The sequence below is a fragment of a genome, unplaced genomic scaffold (assembly GCF_019419815.1).
Source record: "Pyrus x bretschneideri cultivar Hongxiangsu unplaced genomic scaffold, Pyrus_bretschneideri_v1 Contig3, whole genome shotgun sequence".
NCBI lineage: Eukaryota > Viridiplantae > Streptophyta > Magnoliopsida > Rosales > Rosaceae > Pyrus > Pyrus x bretschneideri.
This window is the reverse complement of record NW_025999612.1, coordinates 3,647,924-3,668,450: the sequence shown is the minus strand read 5'-3', so window position 1 is coordinate 3,668,450 and position 20,527 is coordinate 3,647,924. Positions and strand designations below refer to the sequence as shown.

At 36.7% G+C, this 20,527-nt stretch overlaps 2 protein-coding genes across 2 annotated transcripts; one reads left to right on the top strand and one right to left on the bottom strand.

Annotated features, from left to right (window-relative positions):
* Positions 1-1,260: 1,260 nt before the first annotated feature.
* On the bottom strand, positions 1,261-11,410 carry LOC103963890. The gene is made up of 8 exons (XM_009376768.3): positions 11,174-11,410; positions 11,069-11,090; positions 3,869-3,925; positions 3,690-3,771; positions 2,021-2,116; positions 1,776-1,900; positions 1,673-1,691; positions 1,261-1,540 (listed from the first exon to the last, which is right to left on the bottom strand). Exons 1-8 carry the CDS (start codon positions 11,271-11,273, stop codon positions 1,442-1,444), a joined length of 600 nt encoding a protein of 199 aa, XP_009375043.2. The 5' UTR covers positions 11,274-11,410; the 3' UTR covers positions 1,261-1,441.
* Positions 11,411-17,185: 5,775 nt separating this feature from the next.
* On the top strand, positions 17,186-19,458 carry LOC103963892. Its single transcript, XM_048589908.1, has 4 exons — positions 17,186-18,024; positions 18,142-18,297; positions 18,409-18,540; positions 19,069-19,458. Exons 1-4 carry the CDS (start codon positions 17,443-17,445, stop codon positions 19,186-19,188), a joined length of 990 nt encoding a protein of 329 aa, XP_048445865.1. The 5' UTR covers positions 17,186-17,442; the 3' UTR covers positions 19,189-19,458.
* Positions 19,459-20,527: the final 1,069 nt, after the last annotated feature.

Here is a 20,527-nt window from a genome sequence, read left to right as displayed (position 1 = left end):
GATGCCCATAGAATCTCAACAGTGGGCAGCAGAGCATTCACCAAAAAAGGGCATCTTTGTGTTATCAGTAGGTTCTCCTAACATGTCTGCACAAATGGAAAAAAATGGAAAAGAAAATTGATGCAAAATTTGACATAATTCTACAACAGATAGCAGGTTTTACATAGCAGTAGACACCTGCAGCAACAGTTTGCACTATTTGCAGCATGGCTACGAATGATGTTAACAAAAATATGGGTTTTCTCGACATTTTCGTTCCTTACAAAGGAACAAAAATTCAACAAAGAAAATATCTGAACACGCTAACAAGTAAGTTTTCTAATTCGTCTTCATTTCTCATAAAACAAACCATGTGATTGTTGAAAATGGCATGGCAAATGATCATTTTCTCACCACTATAACATGCAACAATTTATTGGTAACACGGCGAGGTCAATGATGGTTGTGGTGGAAATGACTTGTGTCGAGACTGAGTCTAATTGGGCTATCAAGTACCTTGTTTGGCCTTTTATGTCCACTTGCCTATTTATAACTTGTTTTTATGTTTATCTCATGTAACAAATTTTTTTTTTCAATCAAGAAAGCTTATGTATGAAGAAAAAAAACACATGCCACAATTTAAATCACCCATTGTAAGCCTTAAATTACAGTATAGGCAACAATAACAGTGTCGGGGTGGGGCGGATTGAGGAATGATTTGCTTGCTTGTGGATTTATGCTCTACATATTTCGATATTCTATGACTCATAAATGCTCACATGCACATCTACGGTTTGCACATGACCTGTATTTATGATGTATTCCATTTTATTGACAATATAATAATAATACACTATAATATCAAGATGGTAGGGATACGTTTTCAATACACATCCACCTGGATTATGCACACAACCCAAGTGCGCAGGTGTGCAAACACCTCTTCTATAAATATGTAACGAAGACCCAAAAAAGAAAAGATAATGGTTTAGGAAAACCATTTTTTTTAGTTTTATTTTACTTTTGATTAATTAGTAAACACTTGAATACTCGTAATTGGATTCAAACTCCTTGCTTTGATTCCAATTACAAATAGGTAAACACGTGACAAGTGTCAGAGATGATTTCGCAAATTTAAACAAATCCACACAAACAACCATGAGTAGGAAAGAAGTAAATGAAAGATGGACGAGAAACTCGCATTTGTATTTCAAGGTGAGCGAGTTTTAAATTTTAAATAATAAAAAGCAAAGCACATATAAATGAATAACTGATTTATCAGTCAACCCTCGTGCAAGTATATCTAAGAAGACACACAAGTTGGAACTTCAAAGTGACAATACTTGCAAACCAACATGTAACACAACACAATAAAACGCCCGCCATAGATTGGATGCATAAATATGTTAAAAATCAGCTAGACTTAACGGCCAGATCGTGGATATCCAACTGAGGGTGGAACTCACTGATCAATGCGAGACATCTGCAGAAACTGAGGCACTGCCATAGGTTGCGGTCCAAACTGGCCATCTCGTTTGTCCATTTCAATCTTATGCTGTGTCTGCAAAATCCCAAGTCAGAAGTCAGCCGACGATGATGTTCACCTGATTTTCGTTCTAGTTTTCACATTTCGGAATTTTAAAATTGAATTACGAGGGAAAAAAAAAAAAAAAAAAAAAAACCACTTGGTTACCTGCATACATGCACAGACCCTGCATTAAAAAGCAAATGCAAAATTAGTAACTTCCAATCAACGTTGGTTAAGAATGTTCAATGGGAAAAAGAAAGGAACTTACGTGCAGTACACCATGTCAGACAGACAACTCAACAAATGAGATGCCCGTGAGATTTCTTGATTTCCAACAATCATCGCAACTATGGAAAAGATACACGCAATTTGTTTTAGGAAGAGCATGAAACCCTGTTAACAAGGAGAAATGTAATTAACAGCTGAATAGCATATTACTATAAATTAGAAAGCACAATGGAGCTCTGCTACAAAGATTTATAAACCAGAATATTGTGTTGCAGGAGAGATTACAATGATGCAATTATCACACTGCGTTGTCTGTATATTGAATTCATCTTGTAACAGATGGCGGGTTGAGGCCACTGAATTCCCAAAGCACAGGAAAACCTGGAACGTCAAGCATAGGATGAAAATTAGAAACTACGGGAAGAGAAAAAATAAGATTGTTTGCGTACACAAATGAAAGAAAAAATAAAACACCTAAACAAGTCCATTGCAGTCTGTACACTAAAATTCAATCCCTAAAGCAAATTTGACCTTCAAGGCTTCAATTACTCTTTCCATATAATTGATTGCTTATGGAAAACTCCATGAACTGAAAGCCCTACTTTATTGGGCATAATTGAACTGCACTATAGCCACATTTGAACAAAGTCATGATATTCATGACCCATGAAATTCAGATAACGTATGGATTGGTTTGTTTGTACAGCATTGAACAAATGAACCAGATTCTGATCACGCCATTAGAAGACAGGCACCAAGAGGCGAAAGAACCAAATTTGAGCAACTTGTTATGTTTCTTTTTTGCACTAATTCTTATTATATTCTATGATTCTATGTTTCGGAGGAGCTTAATTAGCCAAACCACATGTGGCAAGAGAATCTATCAGATGATGGAATACCAGTTTGCTTAGGAAAACAACCAAGGTTTTCTAAAAGCCAAAGATTAAACACATTGGAAGACTTCAGTCAGTCCAAAGTGAAACGCCCTTGGCAATAAAAAATACAAAAAATATCCGTCAATTTACATTATCGTTGAATAAAATTTGGATTCAGTCTATTTTTAGAGGTCACTTAAGAGTTCATGATGTTATTAAGAGCAAATATAGGTGTGATTTTAAAAACTTCATGTTTTTTTATTTTTTTTTTAAGAGCTTCTACTAGTTAAGAGTCTTCTATAGTATTTCTAAGGGTCAGTACGGATTCTATTTGAATCTTCTAAATAAGAAATCTCATCTAAAAGTTAGAACTTGGACGAATTAAACAAAACAAAAGTGTTGTTCAAGGCTTGGTTTGGTTCTGTTGATATCTCCTTCTGCACTAACTCTCTTTTCTCTTCCTCATTCTTCTCTCTGCCTATGAATTCCCAAAAGTTAAAGTGAACAAAATAAAGGGTAAAGTGAATAATACCAGGATTGATTTTTTTGTATAAAAATGTTGTTTTTCATTAAAGTGAACAGTACCGCGGTTTTTCGTTAAAACTCTCTTAAAAATAAAAAAAAACCTTAACTCTTCTTTTTCTCTATACTTCTTTTGATTAATAATACTTTTTCTGTCTAAAAGCTCACATTAACGATAGGCAAACTCACCTAGTGCTATCCCATACAGCTGAACTTTAAGCATTTTTAGCTGCATGGGATGCAACCAAATTAAATCTAACCATTTTCAGATGCATAAATTTAGCTAATCAATTCGTTGGACGACATCGGGATCGTCACTGTTTTCTATCGGCCGGTCTCCTATCAGGATTTTAGGACTTTCAGAAATACTCAACTCATACATAATTAGCTATCAATCTGTCCTTTCTATACAAAAGGCATGAAGCTAAGATAGTAAGAAAAAACCAAGAATGTGGTAAAATCTACCAGAAAAAAGGACAAATATTATGACACAAAGGATTTAGATGTTAAACCAAGGATTTGAATAAATCATAAAATTACATTCATTTTATATATACCTCAGTTGCCAGGCAGAATTCAGGACATTTACTTTCCCCACACCTTCCGCTACAGGGCATATAACCAGCACAGCATACATATCTACGATAAACAAAAGCGCCATTATCACTGTATTCATATCAAAGGAGGGTCACACAGTTCATATTAGGATTCAAGCAAAATCAAAAGTATAAACCACCTTGACATGTCATTATAAAGTGCTCGTTTCCGGAGCAAGTATGATGCACATGGCGCACTACATCAAAACAAAGTAAATTAATATCACCACAATGGAGAAAAAACTCGATGCTTAATCGAATGGTCAAAACTATGGGTGATTTAGATTTTGGCCCTTACAACTCATTATTTCTAAATAAAAACTCATCTTTTTTTAAAGATCCAATATAAGCCCAAATTTAAGATCCGCAACCACATTGAAACACTATTGACCTATTAATACAATTTATTTACACTCATGCCACTCATACTTTATAGTTCGTTTTGCAAATTCCTAAATTTATGCCAAATCCAAATTAGTAGAAAAAGTGAAATAAAATATATAAACTATTTGCGTTAATTGTATCCATGTCGTACCAGAAATTTACGTTTTTTCGTGATATATTTTGCAATAATTGTATCCATATTTATGGGTAGGTATATTAGTTTGTTCCAATTATTAAAAGAAAAAATACCACACCTATATTTATATTTTTTGAATCAAATTACATTCCTATAACTTGTAGGTAAATTAATTTGTTCCAATTATTAAAAAAATTTCAAAAAAAAAAAAAAAATACTACACCTATATTATATATTTTGAATCAAATAACATTCCTCTAACTTGTAGGTAAATAATTTTCCATGACGTTTTGTTGATGTATAAACATGATTGTTACATAATATTGTTAATATTATGCATCAAACTACATTTCTTTTGTTATAGGTAAATTATTTTCCGAGTACTAGTACATATGTTAGACACGTTTTGTTGGTATATACAATATTTTGTATCATTGTAAAGAAAGATATTACATTATACCCAAGGTATAATTGTTGCAGGTAAATTATTGAAAATTAATTTGTAGGTAGGTAATGAACATTTTGCATCACTGGAAATGAACATTTCAAATAGTAGGTAGGTAAATTGATTTTTTCTAAATTATACTACACCTAGTTGTATTTAATTTTTGCATCATTGGAAATGAACATTTCAAATAGTAGGTAGGTAAATTATTTTTTTCTAAATTATATAAAAAATTATACTACACCTAGTTGTATTTAATTTGTTCCAATTATTAAAAAAACATTATACTACACCCAACCAAATAACATTTCTCTGACTTGTAGGTAAATTATTTTCCATGTATTGTTAGATATGTTAGGCATGTTTTATTATTGTATATACATGGGTGTAACATAATATTTTTAATATTATGCATCAAACTACGTTTCTTCTTAATATAGGTAAATTACTTTCCATGTATTAGTACATATGTTAGGAACATTTTGTTGTTAGTATATGCAATATTTTGCACCATTGTAACAAAGAGATATTATATTACACCTATGGTAGAGGGCAAGGTAGGAGGGAGGGAGGGAGGGAGCGGGTGGTGAATGGCGAGTGCAAGTGCCAGAATTCAAGTTGGCAGAAAAGGAAGAACCAGTTGGGGGCCGGAGGTTATGGGTGAGGGGACGGTTAGCGGGCCAGATTTGGAAGTTGACCTTTCTACACCAATTTTGGTAAAGGAAGATATTAGGGAGGATTCCTTGGTATCTCTTGGGGAAGGGAATCAGGAGACAACGACAACTTTGGCGCGAGTGGCTCTGTTATGTGCAAATTTAATTAGTAATTTTGGTGGGGAGTCGCATGATGTGGTGATGGGGAGTGTGAGGTAACTGGTGGGGGGACTTTAAGTAGGGATAGGGCTTTAGGCTTAGGTGGTGGGCCAAGGTTATTATTGGGTAGTTTGTTTCCTATTAGGGATGTGACACCTAATTTGGTTTGTGGGCCCGTGTCTCCACTAGGGTCTAATTTTTTTGGCCTAAACCCATTTATCTATGGTGCATCCCACAAACAGCTTTCGAGATCAGGTGAAGAAAGAAAGAGATGTCAAGGAGATGGGAGGAAAAGCTTCCGGTGTACAAATACTAGAAAAAGATTGCGTTTTTCGATCTCCCTAGTTGATGGGGTTGCAGTCTTCTTAGAGGATGGGCGATCATCTCATAACCCAAGTTTGCTTGCCAACTTAGAGTTAGGTTGTGACGGGCAGGTAGAGGAGAAAAGAGTAGAATCAGAGAATCACCAAGCTAGAGATAGGGCTTTATCTAAGTACAAGAAGTTATGCTCTAGTTCATCGGGGACTAGGCGATCGTCTCGTAACTCAAGTTTGCCTACCATCTTGGAGTCAAGTTGAGACGAGCAGGTAGGGGAGAAAATAGTACGATCAGGGAAGCACCAAGCTAGAGATGGGGCTTCATCTGGGTACAAGAAGTTACGCTCTAGTCTATTGGTGGGGAGTACCGGTGAGCACCTCCTCCGTTCACAATGAATGCGTTAAGTTTGAACTACTGAAGACTTGGGGACTCTCGTACAGTTCAAGCTTTGTTGGAAATCATCCAACGTCAACGTCCTCACTTGGTTTTTTGTGTGAAACCAAGTATAATGTGAAGGTTATGAAGGAAAACATTAGGATCATGGGTTTTACAAATGGTTTTGTCGTCCCAAGCAATGATAGGTCTGGTTGTTTATATTTGTTATGGGCTGATGATGTGGAGTTGGAGGTTCAGTCGTCATCGCTGAATCATATAGACATGGTATGCAATGAGGTCGGGATTGAGCATTGGTGGCGGTTGACTAGGTTCTATGGTCATCCAACGACGGCGAATCGGTATTTATCATGGTTTTTGTTGTCTTCTCTTAGGCAACAAGTGTCTTTACCTTGGCTTTGTCTCGGGAACTTAAATGAAATTCTAAGCGTGCAGAAGCAACTTGGTGGCAATGTGAGAAAGGATAGTCAGATTGATGGGTTTCGAGCTACGATCCAAAACTGTCAGTTGGTTGACATAGGTTATGTTGGATGTGATTTTACATGGACAGATAATAGGGAGGATGAGGTGAGGTACAGATTGGACCATGCGTTGGCCATTAATTCTTGGTTGGCTTGGTTCCCCTTGTCTAGAGTGTGTCACTTGAACCCATCCAAGTCTGATCATTTACTGGTGTTGGTGGAGATTCGGAGTTCTTCGGTGGTGCGGGCTAAGAAGGGAAAGAGGTTTTGGTTTAAGGAAATGTGGTTACAATGGGAAGGTTGTGAGAATGTCATTCAGAGTGCTTAGGCTTTTCCGAGTGCAAGAATGCCGTTATTCCAGGTTTGTGAGAATATTCATGACACGCAAGTGGCGTTGTTGGAGTGGCAGCACAATGTGTTTAGTTCGACGAGATTGGAAATTGCAAATGTTTGAGAGAAGTTGGGTGTCTTGTTTGAGCACCCACCATTGATAGAGTAGAAGGTGTGTAGGGGAAATTAATGGGTACTTTGGATTCACTGTTGAGTAGAGAATAGACATTTTGGTGGCAGCAGTCTTAAACACAATGGTTAAATGAGGGGGATCGGAATACAAAATTATTTCATCAACGTGCTTCGAATCGGGGAAGGAAGAATATCATTAAATGGTTGCGGGATGAGGCTGAGATTTGGCAAAAGTCTGCTGATGGTATCGAGCATGTAGTGGTGGATTATTTTAGGAAGATTTTTCGATCCCAAGGGGTTTTGCTGATGTGGTGGAGGTTGTTCGGTCTTTCTTGATGCCAAGCCATTTGTTCCAAAAGTTAACAAACCTTAGGATATGACCCAACTAAGGCCGATTAGTTTATGCAATGTAGTGTATAAGATCGGGGCTAAAGTGTTAACTAATCGTCTTAAAGAGATTTTGCTTACTATTATCTCTCCACATCAGAGTGCATTTGTACCTGGCAGATTGATCTCCGATTATTCGTTAGTGGCTGCGGAGATTGGGCATTTTCTCCATAACAAATGACATGGTCGATAGGGGTATTTGGCTTTGAAATTGGACCTTAGCAAAGCATACGACCGTGTTGAATGGAAATTCCTGGAAGCTATGATGGTTAGGTTGGGGTTTGCTAGGGAATGGATCAAAGTGATTATGGCTTATGTGTTATCGGTCCTATTTTTTCCTAATTAATGGGGATCCTAAGGGCTATGTTCTACCATCTCGTGGACTCTGCAAGGTGACCCGATCTCGCCGTATCTTTTCCTACTATGTGTGGAGGCTCTTTCGGCACTTATTGCCTAAAATGAGCAGTGTAGGGCTCTTAGCTGTATTCATATTTATGAAGGTGCTCTGAATATTCATCACTTACTCTTTGTTGATGATAGTTTTCTATTCACGAAAGCTAGTCTTGATGAGTGTGCGGTTATTCAACATATAATGGATGTATACTCTCAAGAGTCGGGGCAAGTGGTAAATTTTTTGAATAGTAGTTTTGCTTTCAATGAAAATGTTGGTTCGATAGAGCAGATTTTTGTGGTCGGGTTTCTTGGTGTCTAAGTGGTGGAGCAACATGAACGCTACTTAGGGCTTCCTACCTTTGTGGGGAAAAATAAGAAACAAACATTCTCCTACATCAAAGAACGGGTTCTAAATAGGCTATATGGGTGGAAAGGAAAATGCTTAAGTAGTGTAAGGAGTGAACTTCTTATTAAAGTGGCTGCTTAGGCCCTTCCAGCTTATGCTATGAATTTTTTCTTACTTCCTAAGACTTTTTGTGATGATCTTCACAAGTTGATGGCTCAATTCTGGTTGGGCAATGATCCAAATACGAGGAAGATACATTGGTGGTCTTGGGAAAAGCTTTGCAAACCGAAAGAGGATAAGGTATGGGCTTTCAGGACTTATTTGCATTTAACTTAGCGGTTTTGGCTAAGCAAGGGTGGCGTATTTTCCAGCAACTTGATTCTTTGGCGGCATAACTATTCAAGGCTCGTTATTTTCCCATCATATCCTTTTGGGAGGAAACCGTTCCGAAAAGTTGTTCATATTGCTGGTCTAGTATTTTAAAGGAATGGAAGGTGTTGGTTCGTGGCTCCAGATGGGTTGTTGGGAATGGTGCGTCTATTAAGGTATAGAAGGATAGATGGTTACCAAGACCTCATTCTTTCAAAGTCCTTTCTATTGCTGCTACTGATCAGGAAGATATGCGTGTCCATGAGCTAATTGATACAGAGTCTTGCTCATGGAAATTGGTTAAGTTACATGCTTTGTTTTCAGATGAGGAGGTGTGTTTAATTAATATTATGCTAATCATTTTTCGTTTACCGTCGGATCGGTTAGTTTGGCCCTATAATTATCGTGGTGAGTATACTGTTAACAGTGGCTAGGGAGTTGGTGCAATCTATCTTGGTTGGTGTGTCAAGGGCGCAGTGCTTTTTCACCTGCCTAGAAGTCAATATGGAGGGCTAAGATTCCTCCTAAGGTGAAAATTTTTACGTGGAAAGTTAGTAAGGACATTATTCTGACTAAATTTAATTTTGCAAGGAAGGGGGTGCACCTTGATATGGAGTGTGGGGCGTGTTCAAGGAATCTTGAAACGGATGGGCATGTGCTCTGGGAGTGTGTGTTTGCAAAGGCTATGTGGTTAAGGTCTCCGTTACGAGTTAGTATCTTGTCGGAACCGGGAGCGTTGATGCGTGAGTGGCTCCTTTCAATAGTTGAGAATCAAATAGCTAAGTGTGATCTTGTTTGCATGGTTTTTTGGGGCTTGTGGCAGGCATGTAACTCTCTGGTATGGGATGGGCATTGTGGACAACCTATAGAGGTAGTATAGAAGGTCGTATGTTGGTATCAGGCATTTTTGGTAGCCCATGAAGTGCAGAGTGTGCCAAAGTCGGTTCCTCAACTCAAATGGATGACCCCCTCTGATTGGCGGGGTAAAATCAATGTTGATGGGGCCATACGGCTGGAGCATTTTTCTAGGGGAGTGGGAATTATGTTAAGGGATTGGATGGGGAAGTTTTTAGCAGTGGGAGCATGGAGGAATGAGGGTATTGGGTCTGCTCTTCATGCGGGGTTTGAGGTAGTTTTGGAGGGCCTTCGGCTAGCGGGGATGTTGCAGGTTAAACAGGTTATTATGGTGAGTGATTCCGTTCTCGCTATTGGTGCTATCAATAACTATTCTCGAGATTTGTCCCAGTTTGGTTTCCTAGCGGAATATGTCAGGCAAGTGGTGGAGTTGTTTTTCCCGATCCATTTTGTGCACACGCTAAGAACATGTAATGAGGTTGCCCATAGATTAGCTAAGTTTGTCATTTCTATTGGCAATGAATGTGTACGGTTAGAGGACCCACCTGATCTCATTCAGGACCTCCTCAGCTAGGAGTTGATGTAGTGCATTTGATTTCAATAAAATATCGAGTTTTTGTCAAAAAAGAAAAAAATTACACTATGGTATAATTGTTGTAGGTAAATGAATGTGCATGTAGATAATGACAGACAGTGTTCTGATATATTAATAAAAAACGGATAAAGTCAAAAGTATTCAAGAGTAAAGGAAAAAAAACTGAATCAAATTCTAGTTTTATGACAATTCAAAGCCTTTTTTTAAATTAATATGCAATGAATTTTTAAATAACTCTCTCCCTACAATTAATTGTGTACACTAAATATGTAATAGGGGTATTTTAGGCACGTGAAAATTTTAAAAGGTGTAAAGTAATATTAAATAAATGAATTCGCTTATGTGGATTTAAAAAAAAAAATTAGTTGGTGTTTTTTTTAAGAACTAAAGTCATATTTTCAGTTCAATTTATTAGGGGGTTTCTACTTATACTAGTCTTGTTCATTAGCCTTTATCCAGTGTAAAAGAATTCGAGCCACACTATATGTATAATGATTAACTAGTATTAGAGTATGGATTTTTTTTTTTAACAAACGATATTATCTACACTAAAAAGAAGGGGGTGGACTTAGCCTCATAATGAGCTAGCAATAATGGTTCAAATTTGTCTTTGGCGAGAATCGAACTTAAGACCTCTCACTTACAAGTGAACAAGAATACCACTAAACCGTAGTATTAAGTGGCTAGAGTATGGATAATTTATGATCTGTTTCTGCAATTTTCGGCTTTACTGCCACCACTATACTACACTCTGATGGTTTTGTTCTTAATTTCTTTCTTTTTTGACAAGTAAACGAAATCTATACGGAAACAAATAAATAAAACTAGTTAGCTAATAGTCTATAAGTATTCCCCTCCATTTTGTTAGCACCAAATAAACATTATTCAAAAATTGATACAAGAAAATAATATTCTCACATTACATTGAGAAATCCAGTAAAAAAATAAACAATGCGAAGTAGCAATGAAACAAGCAACGCTCACCAGAACGCCGCAAAGCAGCAATCTGCAACAACAAACATTTACAGTACCATATTACATATTAAATCGATCGAATTTAGAGAGAGAGAGAGAGAGAGAGAGATTTACAGGGAGTGTCGGCCTGAATTGTGCCCATGAGGTCGGAGTGCCAGAAATTCCGGTAGTTCTGGCGAGCCTGCAACTTGTCCATGTACTCCTGCGACGGCATGGCTGCTGCTTCTGCTAGTCGTCCGAACACACCTCACTCGGAAAATCGGAGAAGAAGAAGAAGCGAAGAGCCAATGGAAAGTTGGAAAAATTGTGAAATTTAGAGTCTTCCGGCAGAGTTTTATAGTTTTATTCCGTTTTAAGAAATCAAATGGACGAGGACAAAAGAAAAGTAATAAGCCAAGTAAGAAGATTACACGAATAATTAAAATATTATTATTTATTAATAAAAAAATAATAATTAAATGGTCAACCGCGTGGAATTTAATGACGTGGAAATTTCCAGTTTTTGAAATTTCGATGAATCCGATGATACAAAAAAGAACTTAGTCCAGTTGGATTGGATTACTTGATTGGTTGATGACATGCTGTCAACGCCTTTTCTTGTTGTCCGGCCTGTTGGAATACGTTGTGTTTTTATGTTTGTTTTGAGTACCTAGCATTCATGTTCTATTTTTCGTGTTATACTCGATATTTTAATCGGTTGTATTGTGTAATACATGTTAAAATTAAAGGGTAATATGACCCGATTTGAATTCAACTCGTTATAACAGGTAATATAACCCAACCCAACAAGAAATTATCAAGCCTACATGAAAGGTCTGAAAGGACTTGGTAACTAATCGGTTCATATTATCCGTTAATATTAACAGGTCAATTTCGAGTCTGGTCATAGTACCCATTCATTTTAACAGGTGTTACGACATGACACGTTAAGATATTTGATATGACACAAAAACAACACGAATGCTAGGTCTACTTCCATGGTAGTTCGAAAAAATTGAGTGTGATATTAATATATTGATCTCATGAGAAATGTTAAGGAGACTATCCTAGACTTTCTACTATCTCATGCTTTTGGCACAATGTTTTATAGCGTTGACACAAAAATTGATGTTAAACTATGATGTGAAAAAGAGTATGTGGAGAGTCCTACTTTGAGAGTGTTTTCAGCATTTCTCTTGAACTCATATAAGAATCACACTCTTAGACCTTCCATAGTGGTTTAGGTGAGTGTGATACCTATATACAGGAATCAGGCATCCTAAATTTGATTTCTATAATACTACCGCTACATTAGTTGAGTTCAATATATCGGTACTATATTCACGAATTAAAAATATTGAACTCATCTAATATATTGAACTCATAAGTTCAATAAACTGGTATCACACTCAAATTTTCTAGGGCATTGTAAAAGTGTGATTCGTATATGAGATCAACATATTAGCATCACACTTTTTCCAACCCACTATGAAAGACCTTATAGAGGTCCAAAAAATTTGAGTGTAGCGTCAATATATTAAACTCATGAGTCTGATATTAATATATTGAACTCACACTGGTGTAGCAATAGTATTGTAAGTATTTAGAAGGCCGAAAAATTTGAGTGTGGCGTCAATATATTAAACTCATGAGTCTAATATCAATATATTGAACTTACACTAGTGTAATAATAGTATTGTAAGTATCAAACTTAGATTGCTTAATTCTTACATACAAGGGTTGTCGAAGGGAAGTGGCAGCAAATCTCTCTCTTGCCTACCTGTGTGTTGATGAACTCAAAAGGATGGGCTTGTATAGGTCCCCACAAGAAGCCCAAAACCTTCATTACATCAATTTTCTCCATGGGCTTTGTGAATTCTTGCACGCATCCATATTTCAACCCACTCAACGAGCCCCATGAAATATGTGTCTTGGGCCTACGTTAATCTGTCGGGAAAGCTTGGCACAACGAGATGTTGCACTGCTTGGGAAGGTTTGCGACGCTGAAAGCTTGTGGGACATCGACTTGAAACTTGTTATGCAACGGCTATCAGCTTGTCAAATTCTGATTTAGAGCGAGTCGCACTTGATCGGTCCTTTTGTTTTTTTTTTTTTTGACAAATAGGAGGTCAACTATTCTAATACTATTTTCGTCCAAATTCGCATAACTTTTGAATTCTAATGGAATCCGATGTATATGAGTTGGTGTGATCGCGTCCTTTATCTCTAAATTTTACTAATGTGGTTTTCTTGAGTAGAATTTTATCTAGCTCAACTACTCACCTCAAAAACCTAGAATAAAGTTTCATGAACTAAATGTTACCACTAGTATGGTGTTAATCACTAAAACATTTTTATGCTTAATCTTTCAAAACTTTGCTAGTGTTTAAGACCTAGAAAGTTACACGCATGTGTATTTGCTTGTCTCTTACCCTTATATAAATATTTTATCTATCAACTTTTATTGTCATTATACTGAGCGTTCTAACAATAATTTCCTAATTATAAGCGGTGACTTTATGTTGTAACCGCTTCTTGATGACCTTGGATAACTCACACAATCATGAGCATGTTGCATTCGTAAAACGATTCATTGAGGATTGTATTTTCGAATTAATGTACTTCTCAACTGGTCCAATGAATCGTGCGTTAAAGAGAGGATACAACGTGGAGAGCATAAATTGATTATACCCTCCCTAATTTTTTATCCTTAATTCCTTTCATGTGGACCTGCCCATTTTAACCCCACCGTAGTTGGAAACTTTATCCTAACAGCCCACTAAATACCCTGTTCAAACTCTTTTTCATTAATGTAAGTTAGTATAGAATATCACTAGTAATTAAAACTTTAACCTAACGGCACAACCAAAGTTACTTTGTTATCTTGGTTGCGCCCTTGATTATATGTGGAACAACTCCACATCCTCACACACCCTAATGTGTGGCGACACTAAGTAAAACATTGTAAACAACACATATTAGGTGAAGCGGAGCACGCATGGTCATTGGGACTCTAACATATTAAAGGAAGTTAAGGTTTTACCTTAAATCCACTTAGTAATAAAAGAGTGGCCCAATATTACACGCCCTCGAAAAGTTTATTAATTTTTAGGGTGAGATAACACTCCACATCCTCAACATGTACTAAACAAGTTAGCTTTGTCAATCTATCGTAATCAAAGTCTAACAAATAAAGAAGGGTAAAATACACAAAGCTATCTTAACTGTTGGTCAAACCACAATATCATGCCTCATATTTTAAACATTGCAATGTCATACCTCAACATATGAATTTGTTGCAATGTCAGACCTTCGTTACATTTTCTGTCAATTTGGCTGTTAAATGATGACATGACAGGAGCGGAGCTCACTCCTTCGTCAATTGGAATACAAAATTAATTCATTATTGATAAATTATTAATTTTTATTTTATAATTAAAATTAATTGAAAAAAAAAATCTCTCTCTCTCTTCTCCCCAGATTGCCGGTCTTCTCCCATTTCCGATCGTTTCCTCCTTCACTCCCTCCTCCTCCATCACTCCTTACCCTTACTCCCTCCCCAGATTTCTGGGGTTCTAGGGGTGCTTGATACAGACCAGAAGGGGTTTCAGAGTGACAAGATCACAAATCTCAGGACCTATTCAACCTGCAAGCAGTAATAATAATGGCAAATGGAGAAGATGAAGTAGAAAGGAGCAATGCTCCAATATATTTGTGTGTTTGTATTTCTTTCTGTGAAAACGGTTCTAATTACAATATTGAGAGCTAGTGCTCTTATACAAGTTACAACTCATCATGCCAACTGGCCAATTATAACAAACTTCACTAAAACATGAATAAGCCTAATAATCCCAAGATTACAACCTTTGATAGTGATTAAGCTAATCACTAATTACAGATCGCATCATTACTCCCCCCTTAAGACCATCTTCAATCCATGGCCTAAAACCTAAAATTTTTAGCTCAGAAAATTTAAGTTTTAACTCATAAATAGCTTTTCTGCTCCAACCATTTTGGCCTAAATTTTTTAGCCCCAAATTATTAAAGAATAAATTTAGGCTAATTTTTCTTTTAAGTAAGTTAAAAAAATACTATCCTAATTTAATTTTATGAACATTTTAACGTAAAAATATTTAGATTCCAATAAATATTGAAAAATCACTAAATTTGGGTGAATTTTGAGTTAAATAATTTTTTTTAATTATTTTAGTTGTTGGATTTAAATTTGGACCATTAGATCTTTTTCTTTTTTACCATTAGAGATGATTATATTTGATCTCAACCGTTGGATTCTATAAATATATAAATATTAAAAAAATAAAAAATTTGAATGTGGATCGTTGGATCATAAAAACTAGCCATTAGGCTATCGCAGCCATCTGACACACGGGGCACATGCCCACATGGGTGGGGTCCCGCTGGTTTTGGCCTAGCGCATTGGGCGCATCCGGAGAGTAGGTTTGGGCATTTGGGCTTTACATCAGTTTCTTCACTCTCACTGGTGGGGCCCACACCATTTTACGGGCTAAATCCTAGCCGGTTTTTTACTTTTTTTTTGAGGTTTTAGGTTTGGACCTTAATAAGCCAATCAATGAGAATCGCCCTCATTTTCTTGTTGATGTCAGGTTGGTGAGCCATGTAGGTTGGGGAGACAGAGCTTGACTTCACTTGAGCTTTTAAAATGGACACTTGAGTTTTTTGATATGGGAAATACCACCAAGACCTTACCTTAACCACAACAGCCTCCGATGTAGCCCAGGAAGATGTCGATGAAAGCCACTGTTGCTCGAAGCCCCTCTTATTGTGTTGTACCACAAGCCAAGACTCAAAAGCTGAAAAAATGAAAGAAGTGGCATTGCCTCCCCATAGAGCAACTTTGATATCCTTTTCCCACAAGAACCCAATTTTCATTGTCTGTAATGGTTGATGCATTCCAAAAAGACCTGAGCGTCTGCCATGAAGTGGCAATGTGCAACTCAGAATTTGCATGAGTAGTCAAAAGTGCAAGGCCTTAGGCAGCATGAAATCGAAGAGAGTTCCCTTATTGTTCAGTGCCTCTTGGCATGCATTGTTCCATTCTACTGTAGCAGTGTTGTAAGTTACAGACCACACAAACTTTGCCATTGGATGCTTCTCATACAAAGGTCTCTTAGACATTTCCTCAAACAGGTGTAATGCATAAAAATCTTTCTTCACAAAATTTCCCACAAGATACCAATTAACCCATCCAGTAATTTCAGCCAATAAAACATCATACATCACCAAAATAACACCAACATAATATGCCAAATTCGCCAAGAAAAAGGAAGTGAGTTTTTTCTCTGGGAGAGAGAAGAGAGCCGTTTTCCGCCATTCGAGCTCGCTCGCTCGCTCTGGTTCTTGAAAAATCCCATAAAAATAAAATCCCTCCGCAAAACAAGAAAAATAACTCCTAAATGCACCCAAAATTTAAAACTCGAAAAATTACTCACAAGCTTTGAAGCTCTAGAAAATGGCAGAAAGTTGCAGACTTTTAAGCTTTGCGGTGTTAGATAATGGCGGATGAAAAAACCCAGGGAGAGAAAGAGGGAGCTCGTTGGATTTATGGGTTGGTGGAGGTGAATATAAAGAAGCGTGTGGGCGTGCATGAGAATTAGTGGGTTTGCTAAAACCACCCACCTCCAGGTTTGGATGGATTGGGGAGGGAGAGAAAGATTTTTTAATTAATTTTAATTATTAAATAAAAAATTATTAATTAATTAATTAATTAATTTTTTTCAATTATTTATCATCAATGAATTAATTTTTTATTCTGGTTTGGCCGACAAACCAAGTGGGGAAGTAGAGAAATTTTTGATTGTGACCAGAACACAAGTGGTACACTACGTGTTTTTATATAAGTGATAGAAAATTTTATTTTTTAAGTTATTAATTTTTAACACACATATCAAAATATTTATATAATGACATATGATGTACCACTCTGTGTTTCCGTCACACTAAAAAATCACTGGGGGAAAGTCAGAGGTTTAGTGATAATTAACAAAAAGAAACTTTTATGGTGAACCCTTTTAATTATGACAAAAAACGGGGGCAAATGTGCAAAATCTAGCCCTATTTATAGCATAGCAGAGAAGTGGACTGGTCTCTTCCTGTGATGTTTGAAAAACAACTTTGAGAGAGAGAGGGAGAGAGACAGGTGAGAGAGACGGGAACTGGCTTTTGTTTGTCTCCTTGCTCAGTAACTCCCAAAGGCTTTTAATAAAACAACCCAAATTTGTCATTACACCTTGGCCGTTTCACAACCAAATTACACAAGAAGCAAAGCAAAACACAACCGCTTCTGCTTCTGCTTCTGCTTCTTCCAACTTCCCCTAACTTTCCTGCTAAGTTTTCAACTTTTCCATTTTCTGGGTCTCCAAACAATGTCCTCCTCCGATCTCTATGTCGTCGACGACTCCTTCTACCGCCACTCCACCACCCCAGAAATGGTGGACTTGCCATTCTTCTCCGAGCCATTCTCTCCCTTCTCGGACATTGACCTCCTCCAACTCCAAGCAATCTCCGACCAGCAAACCCAGCAAAACACAGCTGACCAAAACTCCCCATCTCTCCTTTCTTCTTCTCCCCCAAGTTACCAGCTCGAAACCTTAAGCCTTTACCAACAAACCCAATTACCCCAAATCGATCAAAACTCTCCAAATTTGCCAATTGGGTTGCCGAATTTCTCCCCTTTTGATGCTCTGGAGGTCAAAACTGAACCCCATCAAGCTTTTGGGCCTCATACCTATGGCGGCGCAGAGAATGTGTTGAAGTTTATGCAGAGGAGCTACAGCAGCAACTGCTTTGACGGAAGTAGTAACAAGCCTGATTTTTGCTTCAAGCCAAGCTTTGATTCTCTCATGGAGTCCCCAAGTTTTCAGAACCAAGCTTTTAGCTTGAGCTCTCCGGAAAGCAGCTTTTTGGCTGGTCAAATGAGAAGGGTTTCCAGCACTGGTGATTTGCAAGTCAGATGACTCTCTAAATTTTTAATTGATTTGCTCTGTTTTTATTTTAATTTAATCCATGTTTAACCTTAATCAAAACCCGTCTTATTTTTCTTTTTTTTCGGATTTTTTTGTTAGAATTTTAGAATAAATCGTACTCCCAGAGAGAGCTCAGTGACGGCGGAAGTAGCTGCAAACTTCAAAATGGGGAGGTACAGTGCAGAAGAGAGGAAAGAGAGAATCTCAAAGTACAGAGCCAAAAGGTCACAGAGAAACTTCAACAAAACAATTAAGGTAATCAAACATAATGTTTATTACATAATTCCACTAATTTGTAGGTGTTAAATTAGATTATTGGTGTGTTTAAATCTTAATGTGGTTGTTTGTTACTCTGTACGCGAAAAGTATGCATGTCGAAAAACACTTGCGGACAACCGGCCCCGCATACGTGGCAGATTTGCACGCAACGACGAGACTGAAGAGATTCTCAAAGCTGCATGTTCATTTAATAGAGAAGAAGATGAAGATGAGCTCTGGGTAAAATATATTTTCCTTTCACATTTCTGTGTTTGTTAAATTTACTATGTTAACTAGTACCTAAAAGTTTGACCGGTTAAAACTTTTTTTTTCTTTTAGCCATTAGAGGTTAGACAACGGTGGTACTGTATATGTTGTCAGACTAAGAACCTAGACTTAATTGGTTCAAATTCATAGGATTGAACAAATTTGTCTGACAACACCAGTCTAGCAAGACAATATTACCTTTTGTATACTTGTTAACCGATATGATTACAACGGGTTTAAAAGTGTGACTGTATAAATTATTAAGGTGATTAATCATAAACTTACATGGTAACATAATATTGATTAATTACCTTAAAATATAGTTTGTGAGACTGAATCTGGACGCATTTGGTTATGTTACTCTTGCATGAATGTGTGATTTATATATGTTCATTGTTCACGATGGTGTGACAAATATAGTTTGATAAGAAAATATTACTTTGTGTATAAAACTCCGTTACTGTGATAACGTAAGAGTTAACGAGATTTAACTTGGTGCAGGTTGAAGGGTTTAATGTAGAAGAGGAAGAGATGAATGCAACAGTAAGAGGAGGAGGAGGAGGAGGAGGACAGTTTATGAACAATTTTGAAGCTACCCAGATTCAGTACTATGGATTTTGAGTTCTGATAAGTCAAGCAAACAACAAAAGGCTTTTTAGGGGGAGATTTTCTAGAATATTTAGGTTTGTGGTCGTATAAAGAAAACGAAGAATCAAAGAGTTTCTTTTGCTTTTCTTTTTAATTTAATGAAATAAAACACCTTTGTTGCAGTTGGGTAGTTGTAGTGGTTGAAGTCAGTTGCTCATAGTGTTCATATTTTCGAATTATTTCGAACTCCTTTGTATATATGTGGTAATGAATAATATAATCTAATGTTTCTGTCAATGTCAATGTCATGGTTGTTTCCACTTCACATGCGTGCATGCTTTTTTTTTTATGGGTGGTGTTATCTACATGCTCATTTTTACCTTTTACATTTTACAAACGGTCGAAAATTAAGAAGGGTGTGTAAGAGATATAAAAAAGTGTGTTTACCAACACCCTTTTCTTATAATCCTCATAATCAACAAATTGTGCATCTTTGCTCAATATCTTTAAGCGATGATGGTCACTATAGTGTTGGTTATCATTGGGGCAGTATGATTGAATTTTTCTACTATATTTTGAATTTAAACTCTTTCAATGATAATTAATATGGTTACGATGTTTTCAAAAGAAATATCAAATGCATATCTTCATTCAACATAATGCAGTCGCGAAAGAGTATTAAAATCAATACGCTATATAATTGAACGTGGTTGTCACTTTTTAAATAGCTAATGACATGTTTAATTACAATGTTGGTGGACAAATTTTATGAATCTTGTAAGCCAAATTACCAAAAGTTCCTAGTGAGAGGTCTTAGGGTCTTAAGTTTGATTCTCGTCAAAGGCGAATTTGAACCATATTATTGCTAGCCCATTGCGAGGCTAAGCACATTCCCTTTCCCCTTAACATAGATAATATTGTTTGTTTAAAAAAAAAAGTTCCTAGTGATCATGGCCAATGATTTCACTATATATTCATATATGTCGCATGGCATAGATGCCGCACCCCCCCCCCCCCTTTTTCTTTTTCTCTCTTTCTACCTTTGCCTTTATCCTCACAAAGAAACTTGTTTAAAACCGTCATATTCCTTTTTTTTTTTTTTCCTTTTTTAAGAAAATGTAGGATATTGATTAGAAATATGCACAATCAATGAGGATAGGGTGCATACAGTGGGATTCGATAAAACCTTACAGGGAATTTCAACTCGATTGAAAGGAAAAAGATTGTCCCGCACTAAACAAATTAGGAATTACTATCCTCAAAGAGAAGATCCATAATTACATCAGGAGGTTCTTCAAACCAAAAAATAGGATTATCACAACTTAGACTCTTTGTGCTAATCTGTGCGCCACTTTATTTGTCTCCCTACAGC

Bases quoted from the DNA above. Each gene is read 5' to 3' on its own strand.
- LOC103963890 (XM_009376768.3), bottom strand. From the start codon at position 11,273: ATGCCGTCGCAGGAGTACATGGACAAGTTGCAGGCTCGCCAGAACTAC. The intron at 3,926-11,068 runs GTGAGCGTTGCT...GTTTTGATGTAG, and splicing joins TGCTGCTTTGCGGCGTTCTG to TGCGCCATGTGCATCATACT. The intron at 2,117-3,689 runs GTATATATAAAA...TTGACGTTCCAG, and splicing joins AATTCTGCCTGGCAACTGAG to GTTTTCCTGTGCTTTGGGAA.
- LOC103963892 (XM_048589908.1), top strand. From the start codon at position 17,443: ATGTCCTCCTCCGATCTCTATGTCGTCGACGACTCCTTCTACCGCCAC. The intron at 18,298-18,408 runs GTAATCAAACAT...GTACGCGAAAAG, and splicing joins ACTTCAACAAAACAATTAAG to TATGCATGTCGAAAAACACT. The intron at 18,541-19,068 runs GTAAAATATATT...AACTTGGTGCAG, and splicing joins AAGATGAAGATGAGCTCTGG to GTTGAAGGGTTTAATGTAGA.